The sequence below is a fragment of the Sus scrofa genome, chromosome 4 (genome assembly GCF_054392235.1).
Source record: "Sus scrofa isolate SSC_HxYL_T2T_F1_AM1 chromosome 4, Sscrofa_HxYL_maternal_Yorkshire_Landrace_v2.0, whole genome shotgun sequence".
Classification (NCBI taxonomy): Eukaryota; Metazoa; Chordata; class Mammalia; order Artiodactyla; family Suidae; genus Sus; species Sus scrofa.
In genome coordinates this window covers 84,419,783-84,434,946 of record NC_139386.1, presented here as the reverse complement: position 1 = coordinate 84,434,946, position 15,164 = coordinate 84,419,783, and the positions used below count along the sequence as shown (strand labels likewise).

Here is a 15,164-nt window from a genome sequence, read left to right as displayed (position 1 = left end):
AAAATTCCGTAGGAATCTTAATATGAATTGCATTGACTCTGTAGATGGCTTTGGGTAGTATGGATATTTTAAATTCTTCCATTCCATGAACATGGGATATCGATTTGCTTGTTTGTGTTTTCTGTTTCTTTCATCATGATTTTATATATAGAAAGACCTAAAGCCTGCACAAAACAAAACAAAACAAAACAAAACTCTGTTAGATCTAATCAACAAATTCAGCAAAGTTGCAGGATACAAAATTAACATGCAAAAATCAGTTGTAGTATTGATATAGACACTAGTAATTCCTTTTACAGTAACATCAAAAATAGTAAAATACTTGGGAATAAAATCAGCCAATGAGATGAAAGAGCTCTACAGTGAAAACTATAAGACATTGTTCAAAGAAATGATGAGGGTTTTGACTGTGTTCAGTTAGACATTATATATCTGAGTAGGAGTAGGAGTCTGGACTTCACCTGACAGGGTTTGTGTTAGATGTGAATTTGTAGTCTTCAGTGTCCAGATTGCTTTTAGAGCACAAGCCAGGTCATTTCATAGATCAAGCACACATTGAAAGGAAAGTCTGTCAGAGAATCTGTGTACTAGGCACTCTGCAGTGGTTGAGGCACAGAGGAAGAGGCTGCTGAGGGAGGAATCAAATCTAAGAGAGCATGATGTCCTGGAAAGCAAGTGAAGAAATGTATTTAAGGAGAAGAGAGGATAGCCATTTGAGACTGATGCTGCTGGGTTTGCACTCTGGAGAGCAGGGAATGTGGAGCCTTCTCAGTGGAATGGTCAGGAAGGACCACATTGCTGTGGGTTTAAGAGAGAATGGAAAGAGAGAAACTGAAGATAGTATGAATAGAAAATTCATTGTGTTTTGCTCTAAGAGGTACAAAGAACTGTTTGTTAATTGAAAGGAGTTAGGAGGTTGAGTTTTTTTATGAATGAGAATGACAGCATTTTTTATGTGTTGATGGAAAGGGTCATCAGCAGGGGAAAGAGAGGATAACTGCCAGAGTTGTGTCTGTCTTGATGAAAGGGGTTTACAAATGGAAAAGTGTCCTGGGTATTAGGAACAACAGGGATATCCACTCATCACTTTTATTCAACAGAGTACTGCAAGTTCTAGGCAGGGTGATTAGGCAAGAAAAAGAAATAAAAGACATCCAAACAGTTGAATTGAAACTTGTCTTAATGACACACATTATATTATACAGAAAACCCTGAAGACTCCACTAAAAAAGTGTTAAAAGTAATAAATGAATTCAGTAAAGGATGTAAAATCAGTACAGGCATACATTATTTTATTAGTGCCTTGCTTCATTGTGCTTTCTAGACATTGTGAGGGTTTGTTTGCGTGTTTTACAAATTGAAGGTTTGTGATGATCTTGTTTTGAGCAAATCTATCTGTGCCATTTCCCAGTAGTATTGTAAATTTTTTAACATAATGATGTTGCACACTTAATAAACTACAGTATGGTATAAGCATAACTTTGATATACACTGGGAAACCCAAAAGTTTGGGTGATTTACTATATTGCCATCTCAAATATTTTATGATCATCTGGAACTGAACCCTCTGTATATCTCTGTATAGAAAAATCAGTTTTCTTTCTATATGGTAACCACAAACCTATCCAAAAGAGAAATTAAGAAAGCAATCCTATTGACAGTTGCATCAAAAAGAATAAAATATCTGGGAGTAAATTAAGCTAAGCAGGAAAAAAACCGCTACATTTAAAATTATAAGACATTTTTTAAAATTACTCAATGAATTTTATTACATTTATAATTGTACAGTGAGCATCACTACCTGATTTTATATCATTTCAATCCCAAACCCCCAACCCATCCCCTTCTGGATCTGAGAAGATGTTGCTGTTGTTTATGTTGGAGACTGTTTGTCCCATGTTTTCCTCTAAGAGTTTTATAGTGTCTGGTCTTATATCTAGGTCTTTAATCCATTTTGAGTTTATTTTTGTGTATGGTGTTAGGAAGTGTTCCAATTTCATTCTTTTACATATGGCTGTCCAGTTGTCCCAGCACCACTTATTAAATAAGCTGTCTTTTCTCCATTGTATATTCTTACCTCTTTTGTCATAGATTAGTTGACTGTAGGTACGTGGGTTTAATTCTGGGCTTTTATCATGTTCCACTGATTACATTTCTGTCTTTGTCCCAGTACCATATGGTTTTGATGACTGTTGCTTTGTAGTATTGTCTAAAGTCAGGAAGCCTGATTCCTCCAGCTCCATTTTTCTTTCTCAGGATGGCTTTGGCTATTCTGGGTCTTTTGGCTTCCAAACAAACTTTAAAATATTTTGTTTGAGTTCTGTGAAAAATGTCCTAGATAATTTGATAGGAATTGCATTGATACTGTACATTGCCTTAGGTGCTATAGTCATTTTGATAATATTAATTCTTCCAGTGCAAGAGCATGGTAAGTCTTTCCATCTATTTGTGTCATCTTTGATTTCTTTCATCAGCATTGTACAGTTTTCAGAGTACAGGTCTTTTGTCTCTTTAGTTAAGTTTATTCCTAAGTATTTTATTCTTTTTGATGAAATGATAAATGGGATTGTTTCCCTGATTTCTCCTTCTGATCTTTCATTGTTAGTCTATAGAAATGCAGTTGATTTCTGTGCATTAATTTTGTATTCTATGACTTTGCCAAATTCATTGATGAGCTCCAACAGTTTTCTGGTAGAGTCTTTAGGATTTTCTAGGTATGGAATCATGTCATCTGCAAATAGTAATAATTTTACTTTGTCCTTTCCAATTTGGATTCCTTTAATTTCTTTTACTTCTCTGACTGCCATGGCTAGAACTTCCAAAACTATTTTGAGTAGTAGCAGTGAGAGGGGTCATCCTTGTCTTATTCCTGATCTCAGTGGGAATTCTTTCAGCTTTTCACCATTGAGAACGATGTTCACTGTGGGTTTGTCATCCATGGCCTTTATCATGTTGAGGTAGATTCCCTCTATGACCACTTTCTGAAAGGTTTTTATCAGAAATGGGTGTTGGATTTTGTCAAAGGCTTTCTCCGCATCTATTGAGAGGATCGTATGGTTTTTATTCTTCAGTTTGTTAAAGTGGTGTATCACACTGATGGATTTGTGGATATTGAAGAACCCTTGCATCCCTGGGATAAATCCCTCTTGATCATGATGTACAATCCTTTTAATGTATTGTTGGATGCAGTTTGCTAGTATTTTGTTGAGGGTTTTTGCGTCGATGTTCATCAGTGAAATTGGCCTGTAGTTTTCTTTTTTTGTGGTATCTTTGTCTGGTTTTGATATCAGGGTGATGGTGGCCTCATAGAATGAGTTTGGGAGTGTTCCTTCCTCTGGAATTTTTTGGAATAATTTCAGAAGGAGAGGTGTCAGCTCTTCTCTAAATGTTTGATAAAATTCACCTGTGAATCCATCTGGTCCTGGACTTTTATTTGTTGGAAGTTTTTTGTTTGTTTTTTTTTTTTTTGTCTTTTTTTTTTGTCTTTTTTGCCTTTTCTAGGGCCGCTCCTGCAGCATATGGAGGTTCCCAGGCTAGGAGTCGAATCGGAGCTGTAGCTGCCACCCAGAACCAGAGCCACAGCAACACGGGATCCGAGCCACATCTGCAACCTGCACCACAGCTCACGGCAACGGCGGTTCCTTAACCCACTGAGCAAGGGCAGGGACCGAACCCGCAACCTCATGGTTCCTAGTCGGATTCGTTAACCACTGTGCCATGACGGGAACTCCTGTTGGAAGTTTTTTAATCACAGTTTTGCTTTCAGTACTTGTGATTGGTCCATTCATCTTTTCTATTTCATCTTGGTTTAGTCTTGGAAGACTGTATACTTTTCTAAGAATTTGTCCATTTCTTCTAGGTTGTCCATTTTATTGGCCTATATTTACGTGTAGTAGTCTCTTATTATCCTTTGCATTTCTGTGATGTCTGTTGTTACTTCTCTTTTCTCATTTGTAATTTTATTGATTTGAGTCTTCTCTCTTTTTTTCTTGATAAGTCTGACTAAGGGTTTATCAGTTTTGTTGATCTTCTCAAAGAACCACCTTTTCATTTCATTGATCTTTTCTATGTTTTTCTTTGTTTCTATTTCCTATGCTCTGATCTTTATGGTTTCTTTCTTTCTGCTAACTTTAGGTCTTGTCTGTTCTTCTCTCTCTAGCTGCTTTTGATGTAAAGTTAGCTTGTTTATTTGAGCTTTTTCTTATTTCCTGAGGAGCTTTTTCTTATTTCCTGAGGTGGGCTTGTATTGCTGTGAACTTTCTTCTTAGAACGGCTTTTGCTGCATCCCATAGGTTTTGGAGTGTCGTATCTTTGTTGTCATTTGCTCCTAGATATTTTTTAATTTCCTCTTTGATTTCTTCAGTGATCCATTGGTTGTTTAGTAGCATGTTGTTTAGTCTCCATGTGTCCGTATTTTTGCAGTTTTTTTCTTGTTGTTGATTTCCAGTCGTATAGTGTTGTGGTCAGAAAAGATGCTTGATATGATTTCATTTTTCTTAAAATTACTGAGGCTTCATTCGTGGCCCAAAATGTGATCAATCCTGGAGAATGTTCCATGTGCACTTGAGAAGAATGTGTATTCTGATGCTTTTGGATGGAATGTCCTACAAATATCTATTAAGTCCATCTGGTCTAATGCTTCATTTAGGGCTTGTGTTGCCTTGTTGATTTTCTGTCTGGATGATCTGTCCATTGTTGTAAGTGGGGTTTTAAAGTCCCCTGCTATTATTGTGTTATTGTCAATTTCTCCTTTTAAGGTTATTAGTTGCTTTATTTATTGGGTATGTTGGGTGCATATATATTTACAATTGTTATATCTTCTTTTTGGATTGATCCTTTGATCATTTTGTAATGCCCTTCTTTGTCTCTTATATTCTTTATTTTAAGGCTGTTTTGTGTATTATGAGTATTGCTACTCTAACTTTCTTTTGATGCCTGTTTGCTTGGAATATTTTCTTCCATCCTCTTACTTTCAATTTGTATGTGTCCCTAGAAGTGAAGTGGGTCTCTTAAAGACAGCATAATAAAATTATAAGACATTGATGAAGGAAATTAAGAAAGACAAAAATAAATGGGTATATATACTGTGCTTATGGATTGAAAGAACTAGAATAGTTAAAATGTCCACACTACCCAAAGCCATCTATAGATTCAGTGCAATCCCTATCAAAATTCCAATGTCATTTTTCACAGATATAGAACAAACAATCCTAAAATTTGTGTGGCTCCACAAAGATCCTGAATAGCCAAAGAAATCTGGAGAAAGAAGAACAAAGCTGGAGGAACCACACTACCTGATTTCAAACTGTTATTACAAAGCAATATAATCAAAAAAGTATGGTATTGGTATAAAAATGTACATATTTCAATAGAACATAATAGAGAGTCCAGAAATAAACCTGTGGATATATGGCCAATTGACTTACTACAACAGAGCCACAAATATACTATGGAGAGAAATTGGTCTTTTCAATAAATAGTATTGGGAAAATTGTACAGCCCACATGCCAAAGAATGAAACTGGATCCCGTCTTACACCATACACAGAAACAATTCAAAAGGTATTGGACTTTAATGGAAGATCTGAAAACATAAAAGACCTAAATGAAACACAGCTGGTAGTCTTCTTGACCTTGGTCCTGATGTTGAATTTTTGTATTTAATACCAAAAGCAAAGGCAACAAAAACAAAAATAAATGAGTGGAACTACACCAAACTAAAAAGCTTCTGCATGGCAAAGGACACCATCAGCAAAATGAAAAAGGCAACCTTCAGAAGGAAGAAAATATTTGCAAATCACATATCTGATAAGAGTTTAATGTCCAAACTATTTAATGAATTCATACAATTCAATAGCAAAAAAAAAAAAATCAAACACTCTGATTTAAAAAATAGGCAGATTAACTGAACAGACATTTTTCCAAAGAGCACATTCAAATGATAAACAGTATGTGAAAATATGTTTAACATCAGTGATAATCAGGGAAATGGAAGTCAAAACTCAGTGAGATACCATCTCACATCTATCAGAATGTCTGTCATCAAAAAGACAAGAGACAACAAGTGCTGGCCAGTATGTAGAGAAAACGGAACCCTTGTGCACTGTTGGTGGGAATGGAAATTGGTGTAACTACTGTGGAAAACAGTATGGAGGTTCTAAGAAAGTTAAAAATATATCTACCATACAGTCCAGAAATACTCCTTCTGGGAATATATCATATGAAAGAGGTGAAAACTTATTATAAGGTGGATAAGTTCTGAGGATCTAATGTAAACATGGTGACAGTTATTGAAAATATTGTATTGTGCAATCAAAATTTGCTAAGAGAGTAGAATTTAAATGTTTATACCAAGGAGTTCCTGTTATGGCTCAGCAGGTTAAGAACTTGAATAGTATCCATGAGGAAGAAGGTTTGATCCCTGGACTTAGTCAGTGGGTTAAGGATCTGGCATTGCCCGAAGCTGTGGCATAGGTCACAGATGTGGCTCGGATCTGGTGTTGCTGTGGCTGTGGCATAGGCTGGCAGCTGTAGCTCTGATTCAACTCCAGGCCCAGGAATTTACATATGCTGCAAGTATGGCCCTAAAATAAAAAAGTTTACGTCTAAAAGCAAAGAAGATAAATATATGAAGTAATGGTTCTCTCTCAATTAAGTAAAGGGTGGGGTTCCTTTCACATGTATACATGTATTAAATCCCACATTTTTCACTCTAAATACAAATTTATTTGTCAAATACATTTAAATAAAACAAGAGAAAAAGGAAACAAGAAATGTTAATTTGCATGTATTGTAGAAGGGGTCTTATTGAACCTTATTTGTTTTTTAAATGTGTAGGAGGTTTTTACTAGAATTAATGATTGTTGATCATAGGTTATGGTGTTTCCATCCCTAAGTTGTGGTGCTTCTGCTTGGAATTCCTTGCAGGAATTCTTGGAGCAGAGGTATTCTGTGACCGAATGACTAAAAACAAGGTGGAAATGCAGATTCTTTCTTAGGCTTCAGATGTTCCTGCATGTGGAGAACTGTTCTGCATTCATTTTTACTCTTGCTTTTTACCTTTCATCCTATAATTCCTACAGTTTTTTGTGAGATTCTAGGCCTGACATTAACCATATGCTACTTTCAGATTGTCTTTTGTCTTTGTTTTGCTTCTCTCTAAAGTCATAAGATTGAAAATCAGCATTTGGGAGTTCCCGTCGTGGCGCAGTGGTTAATGAACCCGACTAGGAACCATGAGGTTGCGGGTTCGATCCCTGCACTTGCTCAGTGGGTTAACGATCCGGCATTGCCGTGAGCTGTGGTGTAGGTTGCAGACGCAGCTCGGATCCCGCGTTGCTGTGGCTCTGGCGTAGGCCGGTGGCTACAGCTCCAATTCAACCCCTGGCCTGGGAACCTCCATATGCCGCAGGAGCGGCCCAAGAAATAGCAACAACAACAACAACAAAAAAGAAAATCAGCATTTGGCAGATATCTAGATCATTGGGCAAAGCATACAGTGTTTTGCCTTTTTTCCTTGTGTTTATTATATTATTAGTATTTTTAAGTAGTAGGTATTCTTTAACAGACTGTGGGTATGTTATTGAGGCTGGAGCCAGACTGCCTGGTGTGCATCAGCTGTGCCCCTCAGTAGATGTCTCAGCGTGTGCAGTGTTGAAGTCCCAGTATCACCTGTAAAATGCAGATGACAGTAGTACCTGTTTTCATTGTGTTGTTTAAAGGCAGTGTATAGATGAGTTACTTCATTGTAAACAGAATGGTATGAAGAAGGACTTGCACAAATATAGATTCTTTGGGCATATTTGTGATTAAAATTTGTTTTTATGAATGTTGTTCACACACACGGTTAGAAATAATTAGTGCCTAAACAAAGTAGGTGGTAGTGATAATGCATATGATATATATTAAGATCCTTCATCATTGTGGAAAGCATAGGGTGCAAATAAGAATCTTAACAGAATTGGAGTTCCCGTAGTGGTGCAGTGGTTAGCGAATCTGACTAGGAACCGTGAGGTTGCTGGTTCGGTCCCTGCCCTTGCTCAGTGGGTCAACGATCCGGCGTTGCCGTGGGCTGTGGTGTAGGTCGCAGACGCAGCTCGGATCCCGCGTTGCTATGGCTCTGGCGTAGGCCGGTGGCTACAGCTCCGATTCGACCCCTAGCATGGGAACCTTCATATGCCGCAGGAGCAGCCCAAGAAATAGCAAAAAGACAAAAAAAAAAAAAAAAAAAAAGAATCTTAACAGAATCAGTAACACCAATGACTAGCATTTCTTGAAGGTTTACTAAATGCCAGACACTGCTAAGTCCTTTCTGTTTTCAACAACTGTTTTCAGTAAGTTCCCTTCATGGCACAGCAGTTAACAAACCTGACTAGGATCCATGAGGACACAGGTTTGATCCTTGGCCTTGCTCAGTGGGTTAAGGATCCGTCATTGCAGTGGTGTAGTTCACAGATGCAGCTCAGATCTGGCATTGCTGTGACTGTGGAGTAGGCCGGCAGCTACAGCTCCAATTCTACTCCTAGCCTGGGAACTTCCATATGCCACCAGAGAGAGGGAGAAGAGAGAGAACTTAGTGAAATGACTAGTGAACATACTTTTATAAGAGAATACGTTGAAACATTATGTAGCTGTAGTCACAATGAGGTTTAACAGCTGAGCCTGATTTCTCTTGAGATCACAGGTGTGTCAGGAGCTACTGACTTTTTGATTCAGTATAAACTATGCAGGTAGTTTATACTGAATGAAAAAATACAGATGTGTTTATATTTGTCTATCTATCTATCTATCTGTCTATCTATTAATAAGAATTGATGGCTAGGGGCTCTTATGAAATGCCCGTGTAAACATTGTTGAGTTGTTCTCCTACCACACATGGGGGTTTTCGTCTTTGTATAATATTGGTATTCTTGTTTTATGTTTATGATTAATACTCAGTTATCTCTGTTGGCCAAGGTAATGGCCCATACCCACATCCTCTTATTTGAATGTTCTACTTATTAACAGCATACAGGCTTTATACTTGACTACAACTGGGAACCCATTTTACTTTTATCTGTTTGCTCCTGTCTGCTGATCAGATTGTAAGGTATACCATGGCATGGCTTGTTGCCTTCTTCATATTCTTGACATCTGGTGCTTGCCTAGGTAGAGCAGGAAACACGTAATCAGTACATATTTTTGGAATAAGTAAACTGAGAAAGAATAGTCAGGAAGTTGGACTGATCTCAGAGGAGCCCATATTTCTAAGAACTAGAAAACTGATCTTCCAAATAATCTTAAGAGATTACTAACCTAGAAGGATTTGGCCTCTAGGAAGAGAATATAGTATTAAATAAGTCAAAATTTTCATGCTTTATTTCTTCCTGATTGGAGGCTATAAAATATAAATGTTTCAACAATTCTGAAGCTTTTCTTTTAACTAAACTTAATACATTATAATTCATTGAACAGAGGCGGGCTAGCAGAAAGACTAAATGGACTGCAGAATCGAGAGAGATCTGCCATTTCTTTGTGGAGACATCAGTGTCCTTACCAGAGGACACGTTCAGGTAAGGCTGCACTGCCATCTGTGAGTAAAGAATATGCCAGTTAATGGAAAAAATAAAAATCATTATTAAAAAAATGTATTTTTACAGCAAAATATATGAAGTTGATCATTACCACTTTCATGCCTTTTTCTCCAGGTGTCTAAAGAGCTGACTTGGAGGGTTCTATGTTATACCTTTTTCTTGCTGTATCTATTCTAGTAGCTTTCAGACTTTTGTGACATAGTAAGCAGTACATCTTATGTCATCTCTCAATACACACACAACATTCACACACACATGCACATCTGAAGCAAACATTTAATAAACAACACTGGCCTCAGTATATGTGAAATACCAAAATCCTGATCTCACTAAATTGATGCAGGATCCTTCTAATGAGTTGCAGCATGCTGATTGAAAGTTGCTGCTACAGCTTCTCATTATAGTGAATTAACCAAATTGTCAAGCACAGAGCTGGTGGTTGGGTTAGAAAGGTACCATCAGACGTCTGTGATTGGATGCCTGGACTGAAGGGAAAAGCCGTGTTTGACTCCAATACCAAATAGTTTACTTGGGATGTTCCTTATGATTTTCCTTCTTAAATTTGAGAATAGAGGATATTTAATCATGCCGTAAATGAAAAACAAAAGCAATATAAAACAAAAAACTAGAGCCAAATGTTAATCCATGAATTTTATAATATGAATATATAACCATCTCCAGTGGTATTTTCTGTTAGAAGTCTGAATATTTAGGAATTTGGATTTTGCTTTCTGTTTCTTTTCCTTAGATAAATTTCTTATTTTTCATATCTGTGAATCCTCCCCTTAATGCCTTGTACAAAATTATGTCTTTTTTTCCTTTCCTTTTGATATGTTATTATAAACATTTATTAGGAGGAACATTTCAGTATTCAGTGTTTTGCTTCCTTTGTGGCCTGGCAGAAGAATTTTTTATTTCAATATAATTTTTTTTCCTTTCTATATGTTTATAGCAACTGAGTAAATAAAAGAAAAACTTGCAAATATTAAATAAAGATAACTCTCCTAATAAATAAATAAATAAAGGTAACCCCCTAATCCTAAGAACTGAAATTGAATAAACAGCTGAAATTCAATGATGAATTTATTAAAATATCTCCATTCTTAATCTAAGCTCTCTAACTCTCTTAATTTCCCTGTCAAAATGAGTATAATTGTTGAGCCTTGCCTTATGAGCTGTACTAACAATAAATCTGATACTGCATGGGAAGAACATGCAGCCTTTAGGGCAACCCCAGACTCCATAGGTGGTGGAAACAAGAGGTGCTGTCATTTTGAGGTCAGTTTCCCTGCTGCCGGCTCTGGCAGAAGCAGCCAAGAGCAACATCTCCTCCTCCCCCTTGGGATCTGGGTTTGCAAGGTACCACAGTCAGAATCCCATCTTATTTCATTTACACTCAAGAGTGTTACTTAGCTTTGGTTAATTTTGACTGATCAGATGACTGTATTAGGCTTGGCTTTACTTTCTTCTGATGGGTTTGAGAAATCTAGGAGTTAGTAGTAAATTTATGAACCACATCTTGGTTTTTGTTCTGGATATTAAGTATAACATATCTCCCCAAGACATCTCACCATGAATATCTTTATTCATCTCCCTCAGATATGATAAATTATAGTTTACATAATTAATCTATAATTATAATTATTTAGTCTGAGGCCTTTCTTCCCAGGTTTCTTCCATTTGAGGAATGTCATTTAATTATTTCACATTTGAGAGGGATATTGAGCCTGCTTACTAACTAGAAATATTTGAGTGGGTGTCTCTACCATATCTTTCTGTCTTTTTAAAAAATTTTTTCATGTTTAGATAATTGTAGATCCACATGAAGGTCATGCCACTGTGAGAAATAACACAGTGGTTCCTTCCCCTTCACCTCTTTCCCCCAAGGATGACATGGCCCCTAGCGCTAGTAGCTGACACAACCAGGAATTGATCCAGATAGCATTCGCCAGCCTTGCTTAGGTTTTTTTCAGTTTACGTGCACTTCTGTGTGTTTTGTTTATGTAATTTAATTACATATGTACATTCAGGTATCCATCACCACACTCTAGGTACAGAACACTTATCACCAGGATTCCTCGTTCTGCCTTTTATGGCTGTGCACGCCTCTTCCTGCCCTCCTGATACCTTGTAACCACCAGTCTATTCACTCTTTCCATATTATTGTCATCCCCAAAATGTTACATAAGTGAAATAATATAGTAAATAACCTTTTGGAATTTACTTTTTTCACTCAGCAGCATTCCTTTGAGATTTACCAATGTGCATGTGTCTATGTTGGTGAGCTGTGCTATGGGTGTACCAGACTTTGTTTAACTGTACACGTGTGGAGGGACATTTGGATCATTTCTAGGATTGGGCAATCATAAATAAAAGTGCTATGAACAAGATTTTGAGTGAACACAGGTGTTTAATTTTCTGGTATAAATGGGCAAGGGTTCAGTTGCTAGGTGTTAAAATAAGGGCATGTCTAGTTTTGTAAGTCATTGCATATTAATATCAGATATCAAATACTTCAGGGAATATCTAACACATCTTTCTAACTTTAAGAAAAAGATTTTTCACACCTTTAATACCTTTAGTTTGTGGATTTCAGTTTTTCTTTGCTTCCCTCACGATAGCTTACTTTTCTGGGCTACTTTATAGTCAGTTTTGTTTTCTTAGTTAGTACTTTCTAGTACATTTCAGTATAAAAGACATAATCTCAAGGTTCTTTAAACTTGAGTGAATTTTAATGTGTTCTTATTTTCTGGTTTTTGTTGTTGTTGTTTGTTTTTGTTCTTTTGATACACTCGGGGGATTCAACTTCACTGTCGAAAGAACAGAGAGAAGCACGTGTACCTCGCATGAAGGCCAGTAGAGATTGGTTTGTTGGATGACAAACCAAGAAGAGTTTGGGGGGAAAGGCCAGACCATTCAGGGCCTGGAGGCCATGACTGGGTTTTATTCTAGTGTGATGCCTTGCACACATATGCATTTTAAAATGTGGCTGTGGGAGTTCCCATTACGGCTCAGTAGGTTAAGACCTGACACTGTCTCTGTGAGGATGTGGGTTTGATCCCTGGCTTGGCTCAGTGGGATAAGTATCCAGCATTGCTGCAAGCTACAGTGTGGGTTGCAGATGTGGCTTAGATCCAGTGTTGCCATGGCTGTGGCATAGGCCACAGCTATAGCCCCAGTTTAATCCCTAGCCTGGAAACTTCTATATGCCTCAGGTGTGGCTGTTTAAAAAAAAAAAAAAAAAAAAGTGACTATGGAATAGAGAATGATGAGTGTAGAAGCAAGAGGAAAATATTTCCACATTTCTTTTCAGGAACCATTTTATTTTTCTTCTTCCTTTTTGAGGGGAAACAGTTTTCCAACATCGCTTTTCACCTGGGTGGCAGTGGCCAGTTTTTATTAAGTGATATTCAGAATATTTCTCATGTTTATCATTTCATTTAATACTCACAGCAGCTCTTCCAGTTAGGTACTCTGATGCCATTTTAGAAACGGAGAGAATGTGGGCAGGCAGGGTCCTGTGTCCTGGCCAATGGGTGGCAGAGCCAGATTTACATGAGACATTCTGCCCAAGTGGCCTGTGGTCATGGCCTGTCTTGTTCTGGATAGGTTCCTGGGAGGGCAGATCCAGGCACTGAGGACATGAGTCCGTGTTGTGTTAGATGTGAGTATAGATGTGATATGAGTTCTGTAGATGTGAGTATTAAGATTCCCTTGTCTGGCCTCAGTTTAGCAACAGTGCAGCAAATATTTTTATAATGTTTTATGTCTATGTCTGTTTTTAAGATTAAAAAATTAAGTTACATATATTCTTGGATGAAAAAAAACAGTGAACTCCTTATATTGTTGAGGAAGAATGTAAAAAGAAAAAAAAAATAATGAAGAAAAGAAGAAGTGAAACCAAGAACAAAAAATGATGGGCTTGAGATACATTATTTTTCATGAGATTTTGTTCATAAAATTTCCCTTTAAACTTCAGAAAGAAGAAGGGGCAAGGAGGCAGGGGGAAGAAAGAAGCAAAGTCATGGTAGTAACATTTACTGTTGGCCAAAGCAGAATTCTCTCTAAATTTTCTTTTTTTTTCAACTTGCTACTCTGGAAAATGTTGGAAGTGGTCACTAAGTGCACGTACGTGGGTGCTTACCTTAGAACACCCTCTGACAGGCCATGAGTCAGAGATTATTTGTTAAATGAAGAAGGCTGATTTGGGGGCAGGAGACGGGGCCTTTAAATCTTACAATTTCACTGCCTGTTCTTTATGTAGAGGGTAAGCAACCAAGCAATTTTCAGTGTCTTTTTCTGTAAAATCACTTGTGCAGAGCAATATTTTTTGTGTACCCATATTTCTGTGTTGATCTTAGTTATATGAAATAAATGCTCTTTAACATACTGCTACTTTACTGATGCTTCAAATCTGATGGTGGAGATGGGAAGGTGGCAAGAGAGAAGTACAGGGCAAGGAGCCGAACGGGTCATCCTTCATTTATTCATTCCAGAGGTGTTTACTCCTAGACACTGTATACCATGTCACTGCATGCATGGAGCTTTCATTATCTCAGATGAATAGACTGTTCTCCAAGGAAGATATACAGATGGCCAACAAACACAGGAGAAAATGCTCAACATCGCTGATTATAAGAGAAACGCAAATCAAAACAACCATGAGATACCACCTCACACCAGTCAGAATGGCCATCATTAATAAGTCCACAAATAACAAGTGCTGGAGGGGCTGTGGAGAAAAGGGAACCCTCCTGCACTGTTGGTGGGAATGTCAACTGGTACAGCCACGATGGAGAACAGTTTGGAGATACCTTAGAAATCTATACATGGAACTTCCATATGACCCCGCAATCCCACTCTTGGGCATCCATCCGGACAAAACTCTACTTAAAAGAGACACGTGCACCCGCATGTTCATTGCAGCACTATTCACAATAGCCAGGACATGGAAACAACCCAAATGTCCATCCACAGAGGATTGGATTCGGAAGATGTGGTATATATACACAATGGAATACTACTCAGCCATAAAAAGAATGACATAATGCCATTTGCAGCAACATGGATGGAACTAGAGACTCTCATACTGAGTGAAATGAGCCAGAAAGACAAAGACAAATACCATATGATATCACTTATAACTGGAATCTAATATCCAGCACAAATAAACATCTCCACAGAAAAGAAAATCGTGGACTGGGAAAATAAACTTGTGGCTGCCTGATGGGAGGGGGAGGGAGTGGGAGGGATCGGGAGCTTGGGCTTATCAGACACAACTTAGAATAGATTTACAAGGAGATCCTGCTGAGTAGCATTGAGAACTATGTCTAGATACTCATGTTGCAACAGAACAAAGGGTGGGGGGAAAAATGTATACATGTAAGGATAACTTGATTCCCTTGCTGTACAGTGGGAAAATAAATAAATAAATAAATAATAAAAATAACCAAAAAAAAAAAAAGGCAAACATAGGTATAGGTTGGCACAGCAAAGCATCTGTGAGGCATTCGGGTGAGTGCTATGCCAGACAGGCCGTGCGGGAGAACGTCACATTTTCAGTGGCTGCCTACAGCCTCAGTCGAGCTTCCAG

General features: G+C 37.7%; 1 protein-coding gene across 32 annotated transcripts in view; it reads left to right on the top strand.

Moving 5' to 3' along the window:
* SPIDR (scaffold protein involved in DNA repair) overlaps positions 1-15,164 on the top strand; it is a 315,912-nt gene that overhangs the window by 97,574 nt on the left and 203,174 nt on the right. For all 32 annotated transcript variants that reach the window (XR_014843858.1, XR_014843851.1, XR_014843850.1 and 29 more), the window contains one exon: positions 9,453-9,550. Coding sequence is in view for 23 of the 32 variants with exons in the window: in XM_085022434.1 (XP_084878560.1) it covers positions 9,453-9,550 (98 nt within the window). In the remaining 9 variants the exon portion in view is untranslated. The remainder of the gene's footprint in view (positions 1-9,452; positions 9,551-15,164) is intronic.